Source organism: Myxine glutinosa, chromosome 4 (genome assembly GCF_964187855.1).
Source record: "Myxine glutinosa chromosome 4, kmMyxGlut1.1, whole genome shotgun sequence".
NCBI classification, from domain to species: Eukaryota; Metazoa; Chordata; class Myxini; order Myxiniformes; family Myxinidae; genus Myxine; species Myxine glutinosa.
The window spans coordinates 125,906,205-125,927,643 of record NC_136264.1 but is presented as its reverse complement, the minus strand read 5'-3'; the positions used below and the strand labels follow the sequence as shown (position 1 = coordinate 125,927,643).

At 49.7% G+C, this 21,439-nt stretch overlaps 1 protein-coding gene across 1 annotated transcript in view; it reads left to right on the top strand.

Annotated features, from left to right (window-relative positions):
- LOC137418771 (sodium- and chloride-dependent neutral and basic amino acid transporter B(0+)-like) overlaps positions 1-21,439 on the top strand; it is a 193,619-nt gene that overhangs the window by 100,235 nt on the left and 71,945 nt on the right. The window contains exons 6-7 of the mRNA XM_078776390.1: positions 13,236-13,368; positions 17,171-17,311. Coding sequence (XP_078632516.1) covers positions 13,236-13,368; positions 17,171-17,311 — 274 coding nt within the window. The remainder of the gene's footprint in view (positions 1-13,235; positions 13,369-17,170; positions 17,312-21,439) is intronic.

Here is a 21,439-nt window from a genome sequence, read left to right as displayed (position 1 = left end):
CAAATTTTCAACAAACCTTTACGATGAGACTATAGAGAATACAAATTAATAAATTATACTTTTTGCTGTTGTTTTTGTCCAGTATAGTTTGCGTATGAAGTGGACGCAGACAGGCTTTGGATTTTAGGATGTTTTCTAGTTTGTAACTTATATTTGCTTGCTCTTCATCCCTTTCTCTCCAGGCACTATTTCATTGCAGTCATAAAATGTAGATTATGGGGTACTCGTAAATTTGCCAGCCACAGATAAACCAAGCTGCCAGCCCCATTGAAAATTAACTTTACCTCGCACTATAATCCACACACCTTTCACACCCAAACAGGTGCTTACCTTGCAATGGAAAATTCCCTTCGCTTGCCAACTACTTTTAGCAAAGTGCCAAATTCTTTGGTGAGCTTAGATTTGGTTTTTCCACGACTCACTGCGAAGTTTTGTTCATCTTGGTTATGCTGAGTAATTCCACCTGTTTCATTTGTGCCATTCTGCCTTGATTTAAGGCAGGCTAAGAACAGTTCTAAAAGTTTATTGGTTTTTTGAAAAGTTGTTCAAACTGGCAGCTGTAGATGAACTTCGCTTTTGGCTGATTAAAATGTCCAAAACTAGAACGGCACTCGGTAGAGCGCATACCTCCGCCAGGCTGAACAGTTTGTTTTGTATCCCACTGATAGGCCGGATCTGGATTCGGACATGAACCAAAATCACATCGGCTTGTTTTTGTCACCGAACCAACTCGTCCACCAAGTTTAATCATCACTCGTCCATAACTTTTTAAAATATCATGTTATATATTGCTTTTCGCAAGATCTCTCAATGGTGAAGAATCACTTTAAAAATTATATACTTCTCGTATCTGAATCCATATTCAGATATTCACCAAAATGGAATCTATTTGTCCTTCTCACACACCCAACCGGTCCACCAAGTTTTGTCCAAATCCGTCCGTAACTTTTTGAGATATTATGCTATGTATCGGTTTTAGCCTTGTCACTCAATGGTGAAGAATCACTTTATAGTGTAGCAGCATAGCAAACCTGTTGTGCATTTTGTGATACAAGCACCAAATTTGGCACAAATGTACATTAATATGTTGCGAACATTTTCAGATATTGGGCCACTTGAAATTCCGTAATTTTTTTTTTCAAATTTTTTCAAATTTCGTAATTTCAAATTTTTCGGGTGACACCGTCACAATTTCGGTCTTCGAGGCCGGCCGATATAGTGGGGCGGCTTAGCCCAAATATTCAAAAGAATTGTGCATTTTGTGATACAAGCACCAAATTTGGCACAAATGTACATTAATATGTTGCGAACATTGTGTGGTCAGCAATGAAGACGAGAGTCTGAATTACATGTATGCAAAAGACCTTGTGAACCAGTGAAGCAAATACACGGGTAAGCATGAATTAAATCTAGGGCATGATATAATTTCCATGATGTTTACCTCTACACTCAATGGTGGAAGGAGGTAATGTTTTGATCCCAGCTTGTCTGTACGTCTGTTTGTCTGTTAGTCCACAAAATTCCAGACAAAGCTTGTAGTAGTGGTAGTTGTAGTGGTAGTGGTGATAACAGAAATTGTTATATAGAACTGAACTTATATTATTATTATATGCAGAAAATAACTTCATTTCTATATGCCCTGCAGTGGACAGGTTAATTGGTTTATGCACTGAAGGGGTCACCCTGGTGTGCACTGCTGTGTTCTGCCTCACTGAGTTGTTCAGGTATGATGTACTCAGCACAAGCTTCCGGTCGGCCCGGAGGTGGGGGTGCGGGGCCTGTCACGGAACGTCAAAACAAACGGCCTGCCGGGGCCGCCCAAAAGTCGGGCGTGAGGGGCGCGTCCACTAATGGAACGCCTCTCGCTTCCCAGATCGAGGGCCACGTGGTCAGGAGAACCTCGTCCCTTCCGGTCACACTTTGCCTATCGGCCGGCCTCGAAGACCGAAATTGTGACGGTGTCACCCGAAAAATTTGAAATTACGAAATTTGAAAAAATTAGAAAAAAAAAATTACGGAATTTCAAGTGGCCCAATATCTGAAAATGTTCGCAACATATTAATGTACATTTGTGCCAAATTTGGTGCTTGTTTCACAAAATGCACAATTCTTTTGAATATTTGGGCTAAGCCGCCCCACTATTAAAAATTCATTGATTCGGATCCAGATTCGAATCTTAACCAAAATTGAATAAACTCTTCCTTGTCACATACGCAACCCCGACGTCAAGTTTCACCCTAATCCATCCAGAACCTTTTGAGATATCGTGCTATGTATCGTTTTTGGCCCGATCTCCCAATGGTGAGGAATCACTTAAAAATTGTAGAAGCCGGATCCGAATCTGGATATTCACCAAAATCTAATCATTTCGTCCTTGTCAAATACACTACCTCTCCGCCAAAGTTCTTCCAAATCCGTCCAGAACTTTTTGAGATATCGAGCTATGTATCGTTTTTGGTCCGATCTCCCAATGGTGAAGAATCACTTTAAAAATTGTAGAAGCCGAATCCGAATCTGGATATTCACCAAAATCTAATCATTTCTTCCTTGTCAAATACACTACCTCTCCGCCAAAGTTCTTCCAAATCCGTCCAGGACTTTTTGAGATATCGTGCTATGTATCGTTTTTGGCCAGATCTCCCAATGGTGAAGAATCACTTTAAAATTCTACTAGCCGAATCCAGATCTTCACCAAAATCTAACCATTTCGTCCTTGTCACATATAGTCAGGTTCACTATGTCAATAAATTATATTTCGTTCAAAATCATGGTAGATTAGCAAACCTATACATTTTTGGAAAGGTTATAGCATAAGGAAACTAGAAATCAATGTTTACATTTGGAGAGATACCTGTATGGCGGCCATTTTGGATTTTCAAAATGGCCACTGTAAAATACATATTTTGTTCTATTTCTGCCTCTAATTACCCTAAAAACTTTTTTAAATATACTAAACCTATATTTTCAGGGACAAGGAATCCAATGAAAGTATCAAATTAGTGCTATGGGGATTGGTAAGACACGAATCAAAGGTTTTGAATTGCAAAATACTGTCTTTATATTCGCGATAAGTTGCATAATCAAATACATGTTATCATTTTGTACAGGCAGTTAATAACATCAAAATGTGTCACAATAATTCATATCACCAAACATACACAGGCAGTCAGCAAAATCATATAGACACATGCAGTCAGTATAACTTCACATCTACACAGGCAGTCAATGACAAAATATACACAGGCAGTCAATGGCATCAAACATACACGATTACAGAATATGCCATTTAGAGTTCGTCATCACTGTCCTGTGTGTCGTATCCGACAATATAGTCCGCATCGTTTTCACAGTCCATTCCACACAAGCAAAGGTCGGTCAAATTGATTGGCAAATCGAATTGGTCGAATGGTCGATCGAATCGAATCGATCGAATTGGTCGAATGGTCGATCGAATCGAATTCGATGAATCAAATCGAATCGATCGAATTGGTCGAATGGTCGATCGAATCGAATTCGATGAATCAAATCGAATCGATCGAATTGGTCGAATGGTCGAATGGTCGAATTGGTCGAATGGAATTGGTCGATTGGTTGAATTGGTCGAATCGAATTGGTCGATTGGTCGAATTGGTCGAATCGAATTGGTCGGAATTGGCAAATGTAAACTGATTTTCAGATTTTCCATGTAATAACGTTTCCAAAAATGTATAGGTTTGCTAATCTACCATGATTTTGAACGAAAAAACATAGTGAACCTGACTAATAGACTACCTCTCTGCCAAATTTCGTCTGAATCCATCCACGACTTTTTGAGATATTTTTCACAGACAGATAAACAGACAGACAGGGGTGAAAACATAACCTCCATCCACCTACGGTGGCGGAGGTAATGAATGTGGACTGGATTAAACAACTTTTCATAGTTACATTGTCTGATGCTTTTTCAATATTTGCAGAATCCTGAGTGTAGTTCCAATACGGCCACATTTGTTGTTTCCACCCCGATAAATATTGACTTATGCTTCACTGATGCTCAGGAATTTGTAGTTTGTTCAGAGCAGGAACACCGAAGAGCAGTAAAACCAGAAACACTCGCTTTAAATAAAATATACATCACACTCACCAACGCTTAATACATGTCCGCCACTGGTGTTCTGATTGAAGGCACATTCACTTCTTCCAAAGCAACCCCTTTACCAAGATTACACTGTGTGCTTTTCCTTTGCTTTACCAGCAGTAGTCAAAGCAAGAATTTGTAACTTGTTCCAGTGTGTCGACAATAACTTGGTTAATCTTTGCCAAAGACACGGTGGGATATTTAACTTTTACGCGCTGGTGCTAGCATACGGGTACCCATCTCAATGTCCATCTGAGGCATAGCACACTTTGTGATTCAACGCCCTCCCTGCAAAGAAGTAATCTTTAACATTTAGTCTGGTTGGGAATCAAACCTAAGTGAGACAGCTCAAAGGTCGGTGTGCTTCCTCTTCACTCTTCACCTGTCAAACCGCATAATCTATATATTGTGGTGCTATGCACACACAATTCGTTTATCAAGAAGGCAGGCCACCACGCGTTGAACAAAACCAAACACTTTATTCTATGCTCGCACGTTAGCACTGGGCGGGCTCGACTTTCGAGCCCGCGTATATATCCCGAGGCCACGCCTTGCCCTCGGGCGTGGCCGGTCGGCCGAAAGGCGGGGCATGTATTCCAGTTCAACCCTTAGCCTCATGACTCCTTTGCTCCGGGCGTGGCCCGAGCCTTGCTCCCACGTCCGGTCGCTCGCGTCACCCACTGGTGCGTGGAATTATGACCCGCTGGCATTGTGTCCGCCACACGCGCCCCCCCCAGAATTCCCGCGCACCTGAAGGGTCAGCTTGCGGGGAGGCCGGATGACCCGGCCGAAACGCCCTCTGGCGATGCGTGCAGGGCTGAGGGGTGGCGGGACGGCAGGGGTGTGGGGTGCCGGGGGTCTGCCGCCGGGGGCCGGCCTCGACGCGGAGGCAGAGCTGCTTGCGGGGGGTGGTCTATGTCGAGGTGGGCCGGCTTGAGGCGGTCCACGGAGATGCGATCTGGAGTACCGCCGATGTCCACGGTGAAGTGCTTGTCCCCGGTCTCCAGCACGCGGAAGGGCCCGTCGTACGGGGGCCGCAGCGGTGCCTGGTGGGTTTCGTGCCGGACAAAAACGTACTCTGGCGTGCGAAGCTCCGGGGTGACGTGTGAGGACGGGCATCCGTGGTGTGCCGTCGGCACCGGGGCGAACCTCCTGGCGGTCTCCTGAAGGGTGGAGCGCTGTTGCGCTGCGGACCAAGGTGCCGTGGAGTCAGGGATGAATTCGCCCGGTTCCCGCAGCAGTTGTCCGAAGACCAGCTCCGCCGAGGACGCGCGCAGGTCGTCCTTGGGCGCCGTCCTGAGGCCCAGCATGACCCAGGGGAGCCTGTCGGCCCAGCTGCCGTCGTGGAGGCTGGCCCGGAGCGCGGCCTTCATCGAGCGATGGAAGCGCTCGCACAGGCCGTTGGCCTGGGGGTGGTAGGCCGTGGTGCGGTGCAGCTTGACGCCGAGCCCTTGCGCCACCGCTCCCCAGAGCTCCGAGGTGAACTGAGGTCCGCGGTCGGACGAGATGTCCGAGGGGGCGCCGAACCGGGCAACTAAAGTGGCGATGAAAGCTTGCGCAACGTCAGCCGCAGCCGTCTCCGCCAATGGCACGGTCTCCGGCCACCGGGTGGTGCGGTCCACCATGGTGAGGAGGTGGGTGAAACCCCGCGAGGGGGGCAGAGATCCCACCAAGTCGATGTGCACATGGTCGAACCGACGTTCGGGCACCATAAACGGGGCCAACGGGGCCAACGGGGCCAACGGGGCCAACGGGGCCTGGTTGTGGCGGTGGACCTTCGCGCGCTGGCACGTGAGGCACGTCCTGGCCCAGTCGTGGACGTTCTTCCGGAGGCCATGTCAGACGAACTTTGCCGCGACAAGCTTCTGGGAGGCCTTCGTGCCCGGGTGGGACAGGCCGTGGATGGCGTCAAAAACCGGGCGCTGCCAGCCAGCGGGCACGATGGGGCGAGGCCGGCCGAGGGAGACGTCTCACAAGAGGGCAGTGCCCGCGACGTCGAACGGTACCTCGGTGACGCGGAGGCCCGTGACGGCGGTCCGAAAGGCCTGGACATCGGGGTTGGCGGTCTGGTCCACCACCATCCGGGCATAGTCGATCCCGAGGTGGACCGCGTGTGCGACGGACCGGGAAAGGCAATCCGCCACCGGGTTGTCCTTACCTGCGACGTGTCGGATGTACGTCGTGTATTCGGACACGGCAGCGAGGTGACGCTGCTGCCGGGCCGACCACGGCTCGGCGACCTTGGCCATCGCGAAAACAAGGGGCTTGTGATCGATGACGGCCGTGAACGGGCGGCCCTCGAGGATGGCGGAAGTGTCGGACCGCCAGGTGGAGCCCGAGAAGCTCGCGGTCGAAGGTGCTGTACCAGCGTTCGTGCGGGCAGAGCTGCCGGCTAAAAAATGCCAGCGGCTGCCAAGCACCATTCACCCACTGTTCGTGCACCGCACCCACCGCGTTGTCTGACGCGATGGTGGTGAGGGCGATTGGTGCATCGGGCGCCGGTTGCGCCAGCATGGTGGCGTTGGCCAAGGCCAGCTTCGTGCCCGCAAACGCCGCGTCCATCTGCTCCGTCAAGGCGATATCACCTTTGCCCAGCTTCCACCGGAGGGCCTCGTGCAGGGGGCGCAGGAGCTGGGCGACACGGGGCACGAAGCGGTGATAAAAATTCACCATGCCCAGGAATTCCTGGAGCCCCTTGATTGTGCGGGGGCGCGGGAAACTCCTGACTGCCTCCACCATGGCCGGTAAAGGGATGGCCCCGTGCCTGGTGATGCGGTGCCCCAGGAAGTCGATGGCGGTGTCGCCGAACCGGCACTTCGCGGGGTTGATTATCAGGCCATGCTGGCCCAGGCGTTCGAAGAGCGTGCGGAGATGGAGCAGGTGCTCCTCCCGGGACGCGCTCGCGACTAGGATGTCGTCCAGGTAGACATAGACGAAGGACAAGTCGCGCAAGATGCTGTCCATGAGCCGCTGGAACGTCTGGGCCGCATTTTTCAACAGCAAAAGGCAGCCGCAAGAACTCGAAGAGGCCGAAAGGTGTTATAACGGCCATCTTCAGTACATCTTCCGGTTTTACGGGGACCTGGTGGTAGCCCCGGATGAGGTCCACCTTGGAAAAAATGGTCGTTTTCGCCAACCGGGCTGAAAAGTCCTGAATGTGGGGGACCGGGTAGCGGTCAGGGGTGGTGGCGTCGTTAAGCCGGCGGTCGTCACCGCATGGCCGCCATCCACCGCCGGGCTTGGGCACAATGTGCAGCGGTGAGGCCCATGCACTGTTGGAGCGCCGGACGATGCCCAACCGCTCAAGCATGGCAAATCCACTTTTGCAACGGTGAGCTTCGTTTGGTCGAGGCGGCACGCTCGGGCGTAGACCGGTGGTCCGACGGTGGGAATATGGTGTTCCACCCAGTGTTTGACGGCCACCGCTGAAAAGGTGGGCCGCATGAGTGCCGGGAAACTGGCGAGGAGGCGGGTAAACTCGTCCGCTGCCGGAAGCGTTCAGACCAACCTCCCCGGGACGGAACCGCTCAGCAAGCCGCTTGGTAAGCCGCTCGGTGAGCCGCTCAGCGAGCTGCTCAACGAGCCGCTCAGCGAGCAAGCGAGCGAGCTGAAGGTTTCGGCCTGAACGAGGCGTCTGCGCTTAACGTCCACCAACAGCCCATGCGCACAAAGGAAATCTGCACCGAGCAGGGCCATTGGCATGCTGGCGGTGACGAAAGACCATTGGAAGCGCTGTGCCCCAAACCGCAGCGAGAGACGACGCTTTCCGAATGTGCGGATGGGAGTTCCGTTGGTGGCGAGCAAGGCAGGGCCCCGGCCCGCGGCTTGCTTGTCGGACGCGGAGGCAGGGAGGACGCTTACCTGTGCTCCAGTGTCGCACAGAAATCGATGACCTGACGAGGTGTCTGTGATGAAAAGGAGGCTGCCGGAATGGCCGACGCTCATGGCCGCAATTGAGCGCCGGCCCGCCCATTTCCCGACCCGTCGAAAGAGCATGGCGGGCGGCACGCCCTGGCCTTGCGGCGGAACCTGGCATGATAATAGCACCAGGTGTGCCCCGGTGGTGGCTGCCACGTCAGTCGTGGCCGGCCAGCGCGAGCCGCACCTGCGCAGGGAGCTGGTGGAGGAAGAGCGCTCAAAAAAGGAAATCCGGGCGTTTGTCTCCAAGAAGGGACAACATATAATCCATCTGAATGGACGGTCGTGTCGCCGAGGGCGGGAAGGTCAAGGAGGTGGTCGGCGCGGTCGGCCTCCGTGAGCCCGAACGTGGTGAGAAATCATTTGAGCGCCGCGTACTTGTGGGCGCCCGGCGGGTGCCGAAGGAAGGACATGACGCGGGCGGCAGTGCCGGGCCCAAGGGCAGCGACCACGTGAAAGTACATGGTGTCGTCCGCTGTGATGCCCCGGAGCTGGAATTGGGCCTCGGCCTGCACAAACCAAACGTCGGCCTGTGCTTCCCAGAACTCCGGGCGTTTGACAGCGACAGCGTTGGTAGCCATGGCGCGTTCAGGGGTCAGCTACAGCTGAACCAGTCGGGGTTACCAGTGTGGTGCTATGCACACACAATTCGTTTATCACGAAGGCAGGCCACCATGCGTTGAACAAAACCAAACACTTTATTCTATGCTCGCACGTAAGCACTAGCACATGAAGCACATGAAAGTCGAGCCCGCGTTTATATCCCGAGGCCACGCCTTGCCCTCGGGCGTGGCCGGTCGGCCGAAAGGCGGGGCATGTATTCCAGTTCAACCCTTAGCTTCATGACTACTTTGCTCTTGGCGTAGCCCAGGCCTTGCTCCCACGTCCGGTCGCTCGCATCACCCACTGGTGCGCGGAATTATGACCCGCTGGCATTGTGTCCGCCACAATATAATGGAGCTAGTGTTTGTATGTCCACCGTATACCCATCGGTTGGACAGCTGGCCTGACAGCACCCACAGTTGTAGTCTGAAAAAAAAATTGTACATCGACCACTTTGGTGTTATGGTAAGCCATAACACATCTTCGGAAGTGTCATATTCATAATCGCCATGCCCTCCCTATAAGTTTTCTTTTAGTGTAAAATAACCGGTGACTGTTAAAATAATCATCAAATATCAAAAGGTTTGGGCTGGGTCGAAAGGCATCATTGGCCTTGTTAAGGCGGCAGTACATATAAGCTTCGGGCCTCTGGTGTCAGCCTATGGGCCAGTACAATTATCTTGTAGCGGTTACCGGAAGCATACACAATCATCTTGCACCGGCCGATGACGCAACCGGCAAGTGGTGACCTGCCCGGACTCGCCCGGACATGTCCAGACTTGCCTTTCCCGGGCGAACACTTGACTAGCATACCACGCCCCGTTGAGAGGCGTGGCTTACCTATTTGCATACCACGCCCCGCCTGAGAGGCGTAGCTTTTGTGTGTTGAACTTTGATTATAAATTGCTGCCCGTTCGATCGGCAGAGGCAGTGCTTTTGAGTTCTTTCGTGTTGAGCTAAAATAAATAGCTCGGTGAAACTTCATTCCTGTATCGTCCATTTTGTCTGGCTTTATCGTGCGAGCACAGCTCCCACAATCTGACGTATTATATATAATCATGAGGAACTATATATGCACATTCGCAACATGCATCTTTTTTCTTCATGCATGTAAGCCAGGCTGTTTTTATTTTTGGGAGCGATCAGGGCAGCGGTCTGTTGACTATACATCATTCAAATAAAGGCATGTGTCAGAAGAACATGTTGCATGCTTGGAACAATATAGGTGATGGCGAGACTACCGGAAGTAAGCTGTAACACGTGCCCTTTTGTGGTTTGTTTTCAACGTATCCAATCACGTGACTGTTGTCGCGAAGGGTGCACTAACCGGAAGTTGCGTAGTTCCGCGGGCGCCTATTGCCCGTGAGGCGACTTGTAATCACGGAGGTATATAATAAACCTGGAGAGCCAATGACGGCTGTCGGCTGAAGCTCGCGGAAGTTGCTTGGCGGCCATATTGGGAAGCCGATTGTGTCTGCGTCCGTGTTTTATCTCACAATCAGCTGATCTCACAATTTCTGATTCATTTTGGATGCTTACCGACTGTAAGGAGTCTTATTTGTGAACGCGCTGTTTCAAAATGCCACAGTGTGTTGCATTTGACTGCACAAATACCTCAGGGAAGGCCTCCACATGCACATTTCACAAGTGACAAACCGCGATCGCGGGTGTTCTGCTTTTTCAGTTTTTGGCGTGGTCACAGTGGTGGGGCTAGGTAATTACGTTTCAATGAAGTTTCAATGAAGTTTGAACACTGTGTTTGAATTTGATGATGTTAGACCACGCGCAGGGTGTGCAATACGACACAGATCTCAAATATAACTGTATTGTGTATTCACTAGGGCTATGTGAGTATGTCAGACTGATGTCTGATTGACTCATTCATTGATTCAGATTGAAGTATCGAGATTGACTCGTCAGCTCGTGATCATTGTCAAGTGATTTAATTTGTGATGAGCTTAACTTAATTGTCCAGTCTACTACTGTCAGGGTTTCCATGCCCTCCTGTGTCACTCGTGAGCAGAAAGAGCAAATGGGGGTTACTTGTGGAAGGTACGAAAGTCCGACACATGGCAAACATTAGCAGATGAAGTTGTATTTAACTATACATATGAAACTCAAAATATTATTTTGATATGGAGTCGTTTTGACTCGGATGTTTTGACTGCCCTCTGAGGTTTTGACCCGCAACCACATTTTGTGACCACAATGTATTTTGTTTCAAGGTTTCCAAAGGATAAGGACTTGTGCTCTCGATGGACATCTGCCCTGAGAAGGGAGTCCTTCTACCCCACCCCAGGCACCACAGTTCTGTGCAGTGATCACTTCAATGAGAGTGACTTCGACAGGACTGGTCAAACCGTCCGACTGAAGCCGAAGTACTCGAAGTACTCGATGCATGTCACATGCTTAAACTTGCAAGAAACTGTCTTGGATCCATGAAAATGATGGAGGATGGCAACAAAAAAGTCATCGCGTGGAAATACATCCAGGCACTCTTTGATCTGCAGAAGAGGGAAGGCTTGCGTCTGGGAAATAAGCTCTCCCGGAAACACATCGAGTGGAAGAGCAATGTCATGAAGGTGGACACAGCCGCTCAGACATTGAGCACTAGTGTGGCAGATGCAATTCGGTTTTGCAGGGACACTTTGCAACTATCAGAATTTCAGGGCAGTGAGGCTACCTGCCAATACATTGAAACATTGGACAAACTGTTTGACATTCTAAATTCTCGCAATCCATTGGCACCAAACTACAAGGCACCACTCATGACATCACGAGAAGGACTTTTCCTGCCATTCCTGGATACTGCCTACAGTTACTTGTCCAACATCAAAAACATGAATGGTCAAGTTATGACCAATACGCGTTTGAAAACCCCCTTCATTGGTTTCATGATCTGCATAGAGAGTGTCACAATTTTGTATTTCACATATGTCAAACCTGCCTCATCTCCCCTGCGATACCTGCTCACGTACAAAATGAGCCAAGACCACATTGAACTTTTCTTTGGAGCGGTCCGCATTGCATGTGGAAGTGGGAATAACCCAACGGCCCGGCAGTTTGTTGCCGCATATAAGCGCCTCTTGATGCGACATGACATCAAGTCGGCAAGTGGGTTGCCCTTTGTCTGATATGGCGAGTTCACCAACACTTCATGTAAATATTTAAACTGTAAAAGATGTGTTGCATGAGATGTCTATATCTCCGCTCCATTATTCATGTAACAATTACCATGTCCTGCTGAACGTTCCATTGCAACATGTAAGTCTTGTATGTTATGAATAGCAAAAACTTCCGAAACCCAAGAATTGTGTGGGTTAACTACATGACAGCGTTTCATGTCATTTATGTGACTGGTTTCTAACATCTCGGTAATAGAAACATACACATCTTAGTTACAATATAATGACTGAATTAAGTAACATCATATAACATGACAACAAATCAGATCTTTATATTGAGGAATATTATAGAACAAGCCAAAGAATGGCAAACGACGATGTACCTCAATTTTATAGATTTCTAGAAAGCTTTCGACTCCTTGCCCAGAGAAAGTCTGGGTCATAATGAAGAAATACAGCATACCTGGAAAATTAGTGAACCTTGTAAAAGCCCTTTACCAAGACTTTCAATGTGCGGTCGTCGACCAAGGTGAAACAACAGAATGGTTCAAGGTGAAGACAGGAGTTAAACAGGGGTGTAACATGTCAGGATTCTTATTCCTACTAGTGGGTGATTGGGTCATGAGAAGGACGATAAAGAACACCGAGCGGTAATTTTGGGCACTTTTTTTTCAAACAAGCTCTAAACCATTGGATTCCCCAGGAAAAATGCGTCTAGAATCAACTTCAAACTTAATGAACACCATTTCCTTAAAGAACGGGATTCTGAGCCCGAATATCAGTTCAAATATTAGTATTCTATATTAATTAAATAGTCGGCGGTCCTAAAATTCGCTCCAGCTGCATCATCAGTGCGCCACGCCTTTGCTTTGACAGGCTTTGTTTACAAACAATCGGCTTCCCAATATGGCCGCCAGACTATTTCCGGTGGCTTCACGGCGGCTAATGCTGCGAGGTGGCCAATTGGCTCTCCATATTATATACCTCCGTGCTTGTAATCCAATTTCCAAAGTGGAGTAACAGTGGAAATTGATGTATAATAAGCAGTTGAGATTTCCAATGCTTTCTAATCAATGTGAGCGATAGTTTATACGATAGCAATATTCGGAATTCCAAACCCTTTCAGAGTAATGATTGTAAAGAAAAGTTGTTTGAACACAAACCAGTTATTTTTCCTCAATTCGTACAACATGCAATCGGCCATCCAATCTGATGTCAATATTTAATATTTGTTTTTTGTTTTTTTTGCTGTGACCTGGAACCAGAATGTAGTTCTTGAATTGCATTGTTTGCATTACTTTACCATGCCATACAACAAGTGACTCCTTTATTGTTCCCTCAGGCAGAGCTATATTCTTTTTTTCCCCTCTATATGATATGTACTGATATGAGAAACTACACTCGTATACTTTGCTTGTTTGCATTAATAATCAAAATACAACCCTTTTCTTCCTCCAAACCTTCCATCCCAGCAAATATGCCCTTCGGCGTTCCGCTGACATAAATGAGACCGGAGAAATTGTGTGGCACCTGGCACTCTGCCTATTGCTTGCCTGGATTGTGGTTTTTGCAGCTCTTGCCAAGGGAATCAAGTCATCAGGGAAGGTAAGGATGTGAATATCGGAGGATAGTGCAGTTTGATTTTGAGAGAGCAGGGATGGGGGGGGGTGAGGGGAATGGAATGGAGGGGGGGGGGCGAGTAGGAGGAGATAGCTAGCAGGTCAGGCACAGAGGGGTGAGAGAAGGGTGCATGACCATTTAGTGATGTGTGTGTGCCGTGGTAAAGGAGTGGTCTCTGCCCCCTTGGTATTTGTTTAATGCCAATGATGCCTGAGCCATTAGCTTTGCTCTCTGATTATTCAGGAGTGTAAGTTAGGATGTGGGAGCATTGGCCCACAATAGAGAACATTTAAAGGTCCGGAACACGGAATCTCACTCAAAATGCATTTGATGTCATCTAAATGAGTCTTATTATGGTGAATTCAAATATGGCATTGATTTTTTGTTATATTCACTCTGAAACATTAAAAATGAAAGAAAAGCGAACCACTTGGGAACGCCCCTAAAAATTCTGCCCCATACCTCAAAGCCGATGACGTAATCCATGTGACGTCACCTCCAGAACGCAGCTCGCTCGCAAGCATGCTCCACGTGCATTTGCTTGATACAAATCAAACACTTATTTTAACTCCAATTTACATTCTGTTTCCACTTTTAGTGAGAAGTAGAGGTCTGTGCAACCATTCATAAACTTTATTTGGTGCAAATCGGATAATTCTTAGCCGAGTTACCTCAGACCGTGAGTTGTTATTTATATAATTCACACATAGTTGAATACGTGCAGGCCGCTCCACGGAGCGACCTCGCGGGCTTATCAACGAGGCGAGGCATGACACACGTGACGCAGCATACCTCAGATCAAGATCAAGCAAATCAAAAGTAGAGTACGTACAAATTACACGGAACGGATCGCAGGCCAAAGCATAGCGAATCGAGATGGCATGGACTTCGTTCTGGAGATGACGTCACCGGTCACGTGACCAGCGGTTCGCTGAACTCCACTTTTTTGAGGGGCGGGGCATAGCAAGTTGTGAAAAACACTACAAATGTTCAAAATATTGGTCTAATTATCCCATTGTTGATATTAAAAAAGAAACATGGGTGATTTCTTCACTAGGAAGGTCAAGTTAATATATAAATAACCAGAAACGTTTGAATTACATGGGACCTTTAACGACAGTCATAGTAAAGTGGAAAGAAATAGGGGGTACCAAGTGATCACTTGGCTTGGCGGTGTTTCAATTATTATATATATAGTAGAGGCCCATGGAGAAGCTTGAACATAGAACAGATGAGGATGTAACAGACCAAAATAGACTGTAAAAAGAAAGGGATAAACACACCAATGGCAGAGTTGATCAGGGACAAAATAGAGGGAGATTTGGAGAAGTAAGGAATCTGGCTGACAATGAGGGCTAGTTGTGAGTATAAATGGAGTAGTCAAGATGGATACAGAAGGAAACTCTCAGGATGGAAAAAACTGGGAAGTTGGAAAGAGGTCGGTTTGGGGACGATTAAAAGGGGGTGGAAAAGATTATGCTTTTGGATGGGACATGATCTGAGATGGTGGTAAAAAGGTGTCTTTAAGACCTGAAGGGAAGAATGAGATAGAAGGGAATGTTGAAGTTGGTTCCACAGGTGGGGAAGAAGAGGGACAAATGAGTGGAGGTGAGCAGTGATCCTGGATTTCGGTAGTTTCACCAGAATGGGATTGCTGGCAGACCGCATGCACCCTGCAAAAACCTGGGGGGAACAGAGCACAGAGAGAGAGAGAGCAGAGGGTTCAAGACCAGAAAGGATGTGGTAGAAGACAGAGAAACTACCGACCTTTCTGTGATGTGTAAGTGATTGTTCCATCGGCTCAGCTTCATCACGAGAGATTCCAATGATCTTGATTGAAAGCCGTGGTTTCTACGTCATCAAGGTGTGAGGCAACGGCACTAAGCCCGAGGGGAGAAGAGTATTCCATGAGGCTGTGGATGGATGAAGGCCTGTAGATGGAGTTGATGTCTCATTGTAGAATCCAGCTTGAAAATAAAATCTTCTATTTCTATGAAAAAGTCTTCTATGAAAATATATATATATATATGTATAATAAAATGAAACAGAAGTATTTGGTAACTAGGCCACAGGAAACTGAGTCCAAACCATACTTTTATTTGCAGATGTGGTTGTTATAGTGTTACAAAATAAATAATGAGTTACCTTGGATCATCCAAGGACCTCAAAATGTGTTAAAGAAAAAAGTAAGACAAGCTTATGATCTTTTACAGATTATTTAAAAGCTGATGTAAAAAAAAAGTTTTTAACCTTAACTACAGACCGATCTACTTACTTACTTACTAATCTTACTTACTTACTAATCAACAGCAAGGTCATGAAATCCATAATCACAGTCGTTATGATATCCTTCCTTTTCCCCAACAACCTCATCTCAGATCACCAATTTGGTCTCAGACCAGGTCACTCCACCTTGGACATGCTGCCTCTACTCACCCAACAATGGATGGAGGCCCTCAATGTCAGACATGTTATCAGGGCCGTCTCCCTGGACATATCTCGGCTTTTGATGCATTCTGGCATCCTACCTTATCCTCTAAGCTCTCTGCATCCATGGCCAACTTCACATGAAGCAATCCTTTTGAGAAAGTTGAGTCAATCAAATTCCTGGGTTTCACTATCAGCCATGATCCTTATTTTGCAAACAACATTTCAAAAGTTATCCTCCATCATATAAGTCCTTCCTTGGCACAACTAAACTCAAATCCACCGACAAGGCCTTAATCCGCAACTTTATGGAGTACTGCTCTTCCTTCTGGACTGGCTCCCCTGCCTCACATCCTGCTCAACCTGACGTCATGGAAACCAAGGCCTTCAAGATTATTGGAATATCCTTTGATGAAATTGCGTCTATGTGCATATCACTTCACCATCACAGACAGGTTGGTGGTCTCTCTTTATTTCACTGCCTCCATTCTGGTCTTGCACACTCTACTCTTTCCATGTTTTGTCCTCCCTCCCCCCAGGTTTCTGCAGGGCACATCCAATCCACCATCAACCCCGTTTTGGTGAAACTACCTCAATCCAAGATCACTGCTCACGTCCACTCATTTATTTGGCTTTTTTCTCCGCTTGTGGAACCAACATTCTTCCATCGAGCTCTTCAAGACAGCTGTTCACCACCATCTCAGATCAACCCTAATCCAAAACCATGGTCTTTTCTACCCTCATTAACCTCCACTTCCTACCGCAATCCCTCCTTCCAAGTTTCCAGTTTCCCTCCTGAGTTTCCTTCTGTATCCTCATGTCCGCCCCATGTATTCTCTCCTGCCCCCCTCCATTGTTCCCTACACCCATTGTTTATCCAAGTCTCCCTCTAGCTTGGCCTTCAACTCTGCTGTTGGTGTTTCATCCCTCTCTCTACTGTTTCTTTTGTCCTGAACCATTCAGTTTACTAGTACTAGCTCTCCACGAGCCTCGACTAAGTATACAAGAAAAAAAAAATGTAGCTGATGCCTTTATGACTGTGTTAAAGAGACTGCATCATTAAATGGTAATAGGTTTTCCTTTAAGGCAGAAAAATCATTTTGTAAACAAATATAATAGAAGTGGTTTCAAATTTCTGCTTTGCAAGACATTTGCTTCAAAGAAGAAAACAAATGAGAGATGGTGTCATTAAGAGTGACATGAGTAAAAAATATATGTAGGCCAGGTTTGAATTTCACAAGCAGGGATCTAAATAAACTGATTGCCAGTCTGCCCAATGCAAAGCACATATCTTGAGCGATTGCTTTGAACTCTTCCTTGAGATGTATGTTCATTGGGATGAAACTTGTCTTTCTTCCAGGTTGTGTATGTGACAGCTACATTCCCTTACCTGGTCCTCATTGTGCTGCTCGTCCGTGGGGCAACGCTCGAGGGAGCCGGAGATGGAATATCCTACTATATCGGGAGCCAATCAAATCTAACGAAGCTTCGTGAGGCTGAGGTGAGACTAAACCCACCGGATGCAGTCAGAGTATTTGGTGATGTTTTGAAAGACTTTGTAGGAAGGGGTAAGTTAGGAGGAGTGGTTAAAAAGCCACCAGTTTGTATAAATAACATATAGATGGTCTTTTAAAACCCTGTTTTAGTTTCAAGTCGGTCTCTTGACTGCCACTGGTAACATGTATACCTGCTGCATGGTGCTACCTGCTGCATGGTGCTACCTGCTGCATGGTGCTACCTGCTGCATGATCGGGTAGTCGGCGACTAAACTGACTGCCCTCACTGGCTTGCCAGTGGAGAGGGTGACTGTGATACCCCGCAGGACTAAAAACAATACCTGTTATAGGGCGGATGAGCTCCCTGCGGCAGCCAACAGCCATCCAGTAAGGAGATGGTGTCTCCTAAAAAAACACCCATCCAGTTGGACCAGTTTTTTTTAGATCGTAGGTTGCACATAGCAACCACCAAGGGTAGTATTACCGTTCGGACTTAGGAGCATTAAAGTGGTGCCCGGGACCATCTTGCACTCTCCGTGTCAGGATTGCTGGTCTTCCTTTGTCTCACTCAAACTACAGGCCGAGCTTTAATCTCTCTTTCTTGCAAACAAACCTCATACACTTTTCATCAAACACTTTTCTTACTCATTTTCACTCCTCACCTTTACATTCTCTCTTTTCCTCAAAAACCCTTAGACTATTCTCTCTTTTTTCACTTTTCTATCAATGCAGTTGTTTTATTTTGGGCCTGGCCTTGATGAGGACTATATAGAAACCTTTATCTTCCAGAGACCCTCTTATTCTGAAACTACCAAAATAAAGCCTCTCTGCTCACCTTCGCTCCTTCATTCCTCTTTTCTCCTGCCTCTGGAACAACCTCCCTCACTCTCTTCAATCCCACTCCTCCCTCCAGGACTTTAAAAGAGGTGTTCACAACCATCTCTTATCTTCCCCCATCCAAAACCTTGATCTTTTCTACACCCATTAAAACACCCCAAATCCACCACTTTCAATCACCAACGTCTTTCCAGAAATTCCTCGTCGTGTTCATTTGCTTTATGCCATGTACCCCTTTCCTTCCCCTCCCCCCCCCCCCCCCCCTCCACCCAGCCTTCTCCCTTCCACAGATCTACCGACATCCCTCTCTGCTGTTGTTGTGCTTGTATGCTTTCCTCTCTCTCCCCCGCTTGTCTCCCTATCACTTTATTGTATGTTTTACGTGTCTGTGCATGTTTTCATGTTTAATATGCTCGCTCTTGCACGAGCCTCGATTCTGTATTCAAAAAAAAAGTCTATGACTGGAGCCTTCAACATAAAAAAGTGGAATTTATTCAGGATACCGACGATAACACTACATATACACCAGTTAACTTGCCTACTCTTCGCAAAGCAAAAGCTGGGATCTACATCAACTAACTAATGCGAGCAGAGGGCTCCCCAGCGTAACGCACATATTTAAGGGATGGTGTAGCGGCTGCCGCTGGGGTTTCACAATCGCCTTGCACCTATCAAGGACGCGGAGCGATCACCATGCCGGGCTCGTCCAGGACGCCCGGGCAGGCCCGCGCTCAACTTGCCAGGCCTCGGTCGGGACGCCCGGGCATGCCCGGGCATGCCCGGGCAAGCTCGCCCTCAACTTGCCAGGCCGCAGCCAGGACGCTGGGCCACGCCCCCTGGCGCCGGGCCTGGGCAAACCCCCTGGGTTAATAGATATATATTGCTGACCGATAAACGGGTTTTCAGAGTGCCTGAGTGTTTGATTTCAATAAAGCAACTCAGATGAATTCCAGCTTTTTGTCGCGTCCATTCTTCTGATCGACGTGGGAGCCCCAGCTCCTTCATTGGTAATCAACGGCTTGTGGTCGACGAACGCCGTGAAAGGTCGGCCCTCCAGGAGGTGGCGGAAATGGCGGACGGCCAGGTGTAGACCGAGGAGCTCCCGGTCAAACGTGCTGTATTTGAGCTCGTTCGGCCGGAGCTGCCGGCTGAAAAAAGCGAGTGGCTGCCAAACCCCGTTCACCCATTGCTCATGGACGGCGCCCACCGCGTAGTCGGAGGCATCCGTGGTGAGGGCGATGGGAGCGTTGAGCACCGGGTGAGCGAGCAGTGTTGCGTCGGCGAGGGCCCGCTTTGAGCTTTGGAAGGCCGCATCCATTGCTGCGGACCAGACGATGTCGTGCTTGGCCGGCTTGCCCCGGAGGGCTTCGTAGAGGGGCCGCATGAGGTGAGCAGCGCGGGGCACGAAGCGGTGATAAAAATTCACCATTCCCAGGAATTCCTGCAGGGCCTTTATGGTGTGGGGACGCGGGAACGTGGTGATGGCCTCGACCTTGGTTGGCAGCGGCACGGCCCCGTTCTTGGTGATGTGGTGGCCCAAAAAATCAACGGCCGTCGTGCCGAAGTGGCATTTGGCCGGGTTGACGATGAGGCCGTGCTCGCTGAGGCGCTCGAACAGTGTTCGGAGGTGGAGGAGGTGCTCGGCCCGGGACGTGCTGGCGACGAGGATGTCGTCCAGGTAAACGAAAAGGAACGGCAGGTCACGCAGCACGCCGTCCATCAAGCGCTGGAACGCCTGAGCCGCGTTCTTGAGACCAAACGGCATCCGCAAGAATTCGAATAAGCCGAACGGCGTGATGACTGCCGTTTTAGGGACGTCGGCCGCCCTGACAGGTACCTGGTGATATCCCCGTATGAGATCAATTTTCGAAAAAATGACCCGTCCCGCCAGACGGGCGGAGAAGTCTTGGATATGCGGGATCGGGTACCTGTCGGGGGTGGTAGCGTCATTCAGACGGCGGTAGTCGCCACACGGGCGCCATCCACCCCCCGGCTTTGGCACGATGTGCAGAGGCGAGGCCCACGCGCTATCGGAGCGCCGCACGATGCCGAGGTGCTCCAACGCGTCGAATTCGGCCTTCGCTACGGCGAGCTTGGCTGGGTCGAGGCGGTGGGCCCTGGCGTAGACCGGCGGGCCCGTGGTTGGTATGTGGTGCTCGATCCCATGCCGTGCGCGGACACTGTCCTGCTCTGCGACGTCTCCCAAGGCCAGCCTCGCCCCATCGTGCCCGTCACCTGGCAACGCCGCATCTTCGCCTCCCTCCACGGCCTTTCCCACCCGGGCCGGAAAGCTTCCCAGAAGCTGGTGTCGGCGCGTTTCGTCTGGCACGGCCTTCGTCGGGACGTCCGCGATTGGACCAGCGCCTGCACGGCCTGCCAACGGGCCAAGGTCCACCGACACACCCAGGCCCCGCTGGCACCTTTCACCGTGCCCGAACGACGTTTCGACCACGTCAACGTGGATCTGGTGGGCCCCCTCCCCCCGTCACGGGGGTTCACACACCTGCTCACCATGGTGGACAGGACCACCAGGTGGCCGGAGGCCGTTCCCCTCGTCTCCACCACCACCGCCGACGTGGCGCAGGCTTTCATCGCCACCTGGGTCGCCCGCTTCGGCGCACCGGCGGACATCTCGTCAGACCGCGGACCACAGTTCACCTCCGAGCTGTGGGGCGCGGTCGCCCGCAACCTGGGGGTCAAGCTCCACCATACTACGGCCTACCACCCCCAAGCAAACGGGTTGTGCGAGCGATTCCACCGCTCCATGAAGGCCGCGCTCATGGCCGGCCTTCAAGACGGCGGTTGGGCCGACCGGCTGCCGTGGGTCCTTTTGGGCCTTCGCACGGCCCCCAAGGAGGACCTCCAGGCATCCACCGCCGAGCTGGTCTATGGCCAGGTGCTACGCGTCCCGGGCGAATTCGTGCCCGACGCTACCAGTCCCTGGTCCGCAGCTCACCAGCGCTCGGACCTCCAGGAGGCCGCCCGACGGTTTGCCCCCGTGCCGACATCCCACCACGGTGACCCCCGGTCCTACGTCCCCCCAGCACTCCGCACAGCGGAGTATGTTTTTGTGCGTCACGACGCACATCGGTGGCCACTCCAGCCGCCGTACGACGGGCCCTTCCGGGTGCTGCGACGGGACGACAAGTCGTTCGTCATCGACATCGGCGGCAGGTCGGACCGGATTGCAGTGGACCGCTTAAGCCGGCGCACGTGGACGTCGACCACCCACCTCGGGTGGCCCTTCCGCCGCGGCGAGGCCGCCCCCCGTCCACGGGGCCCCCCACTCGACCGCC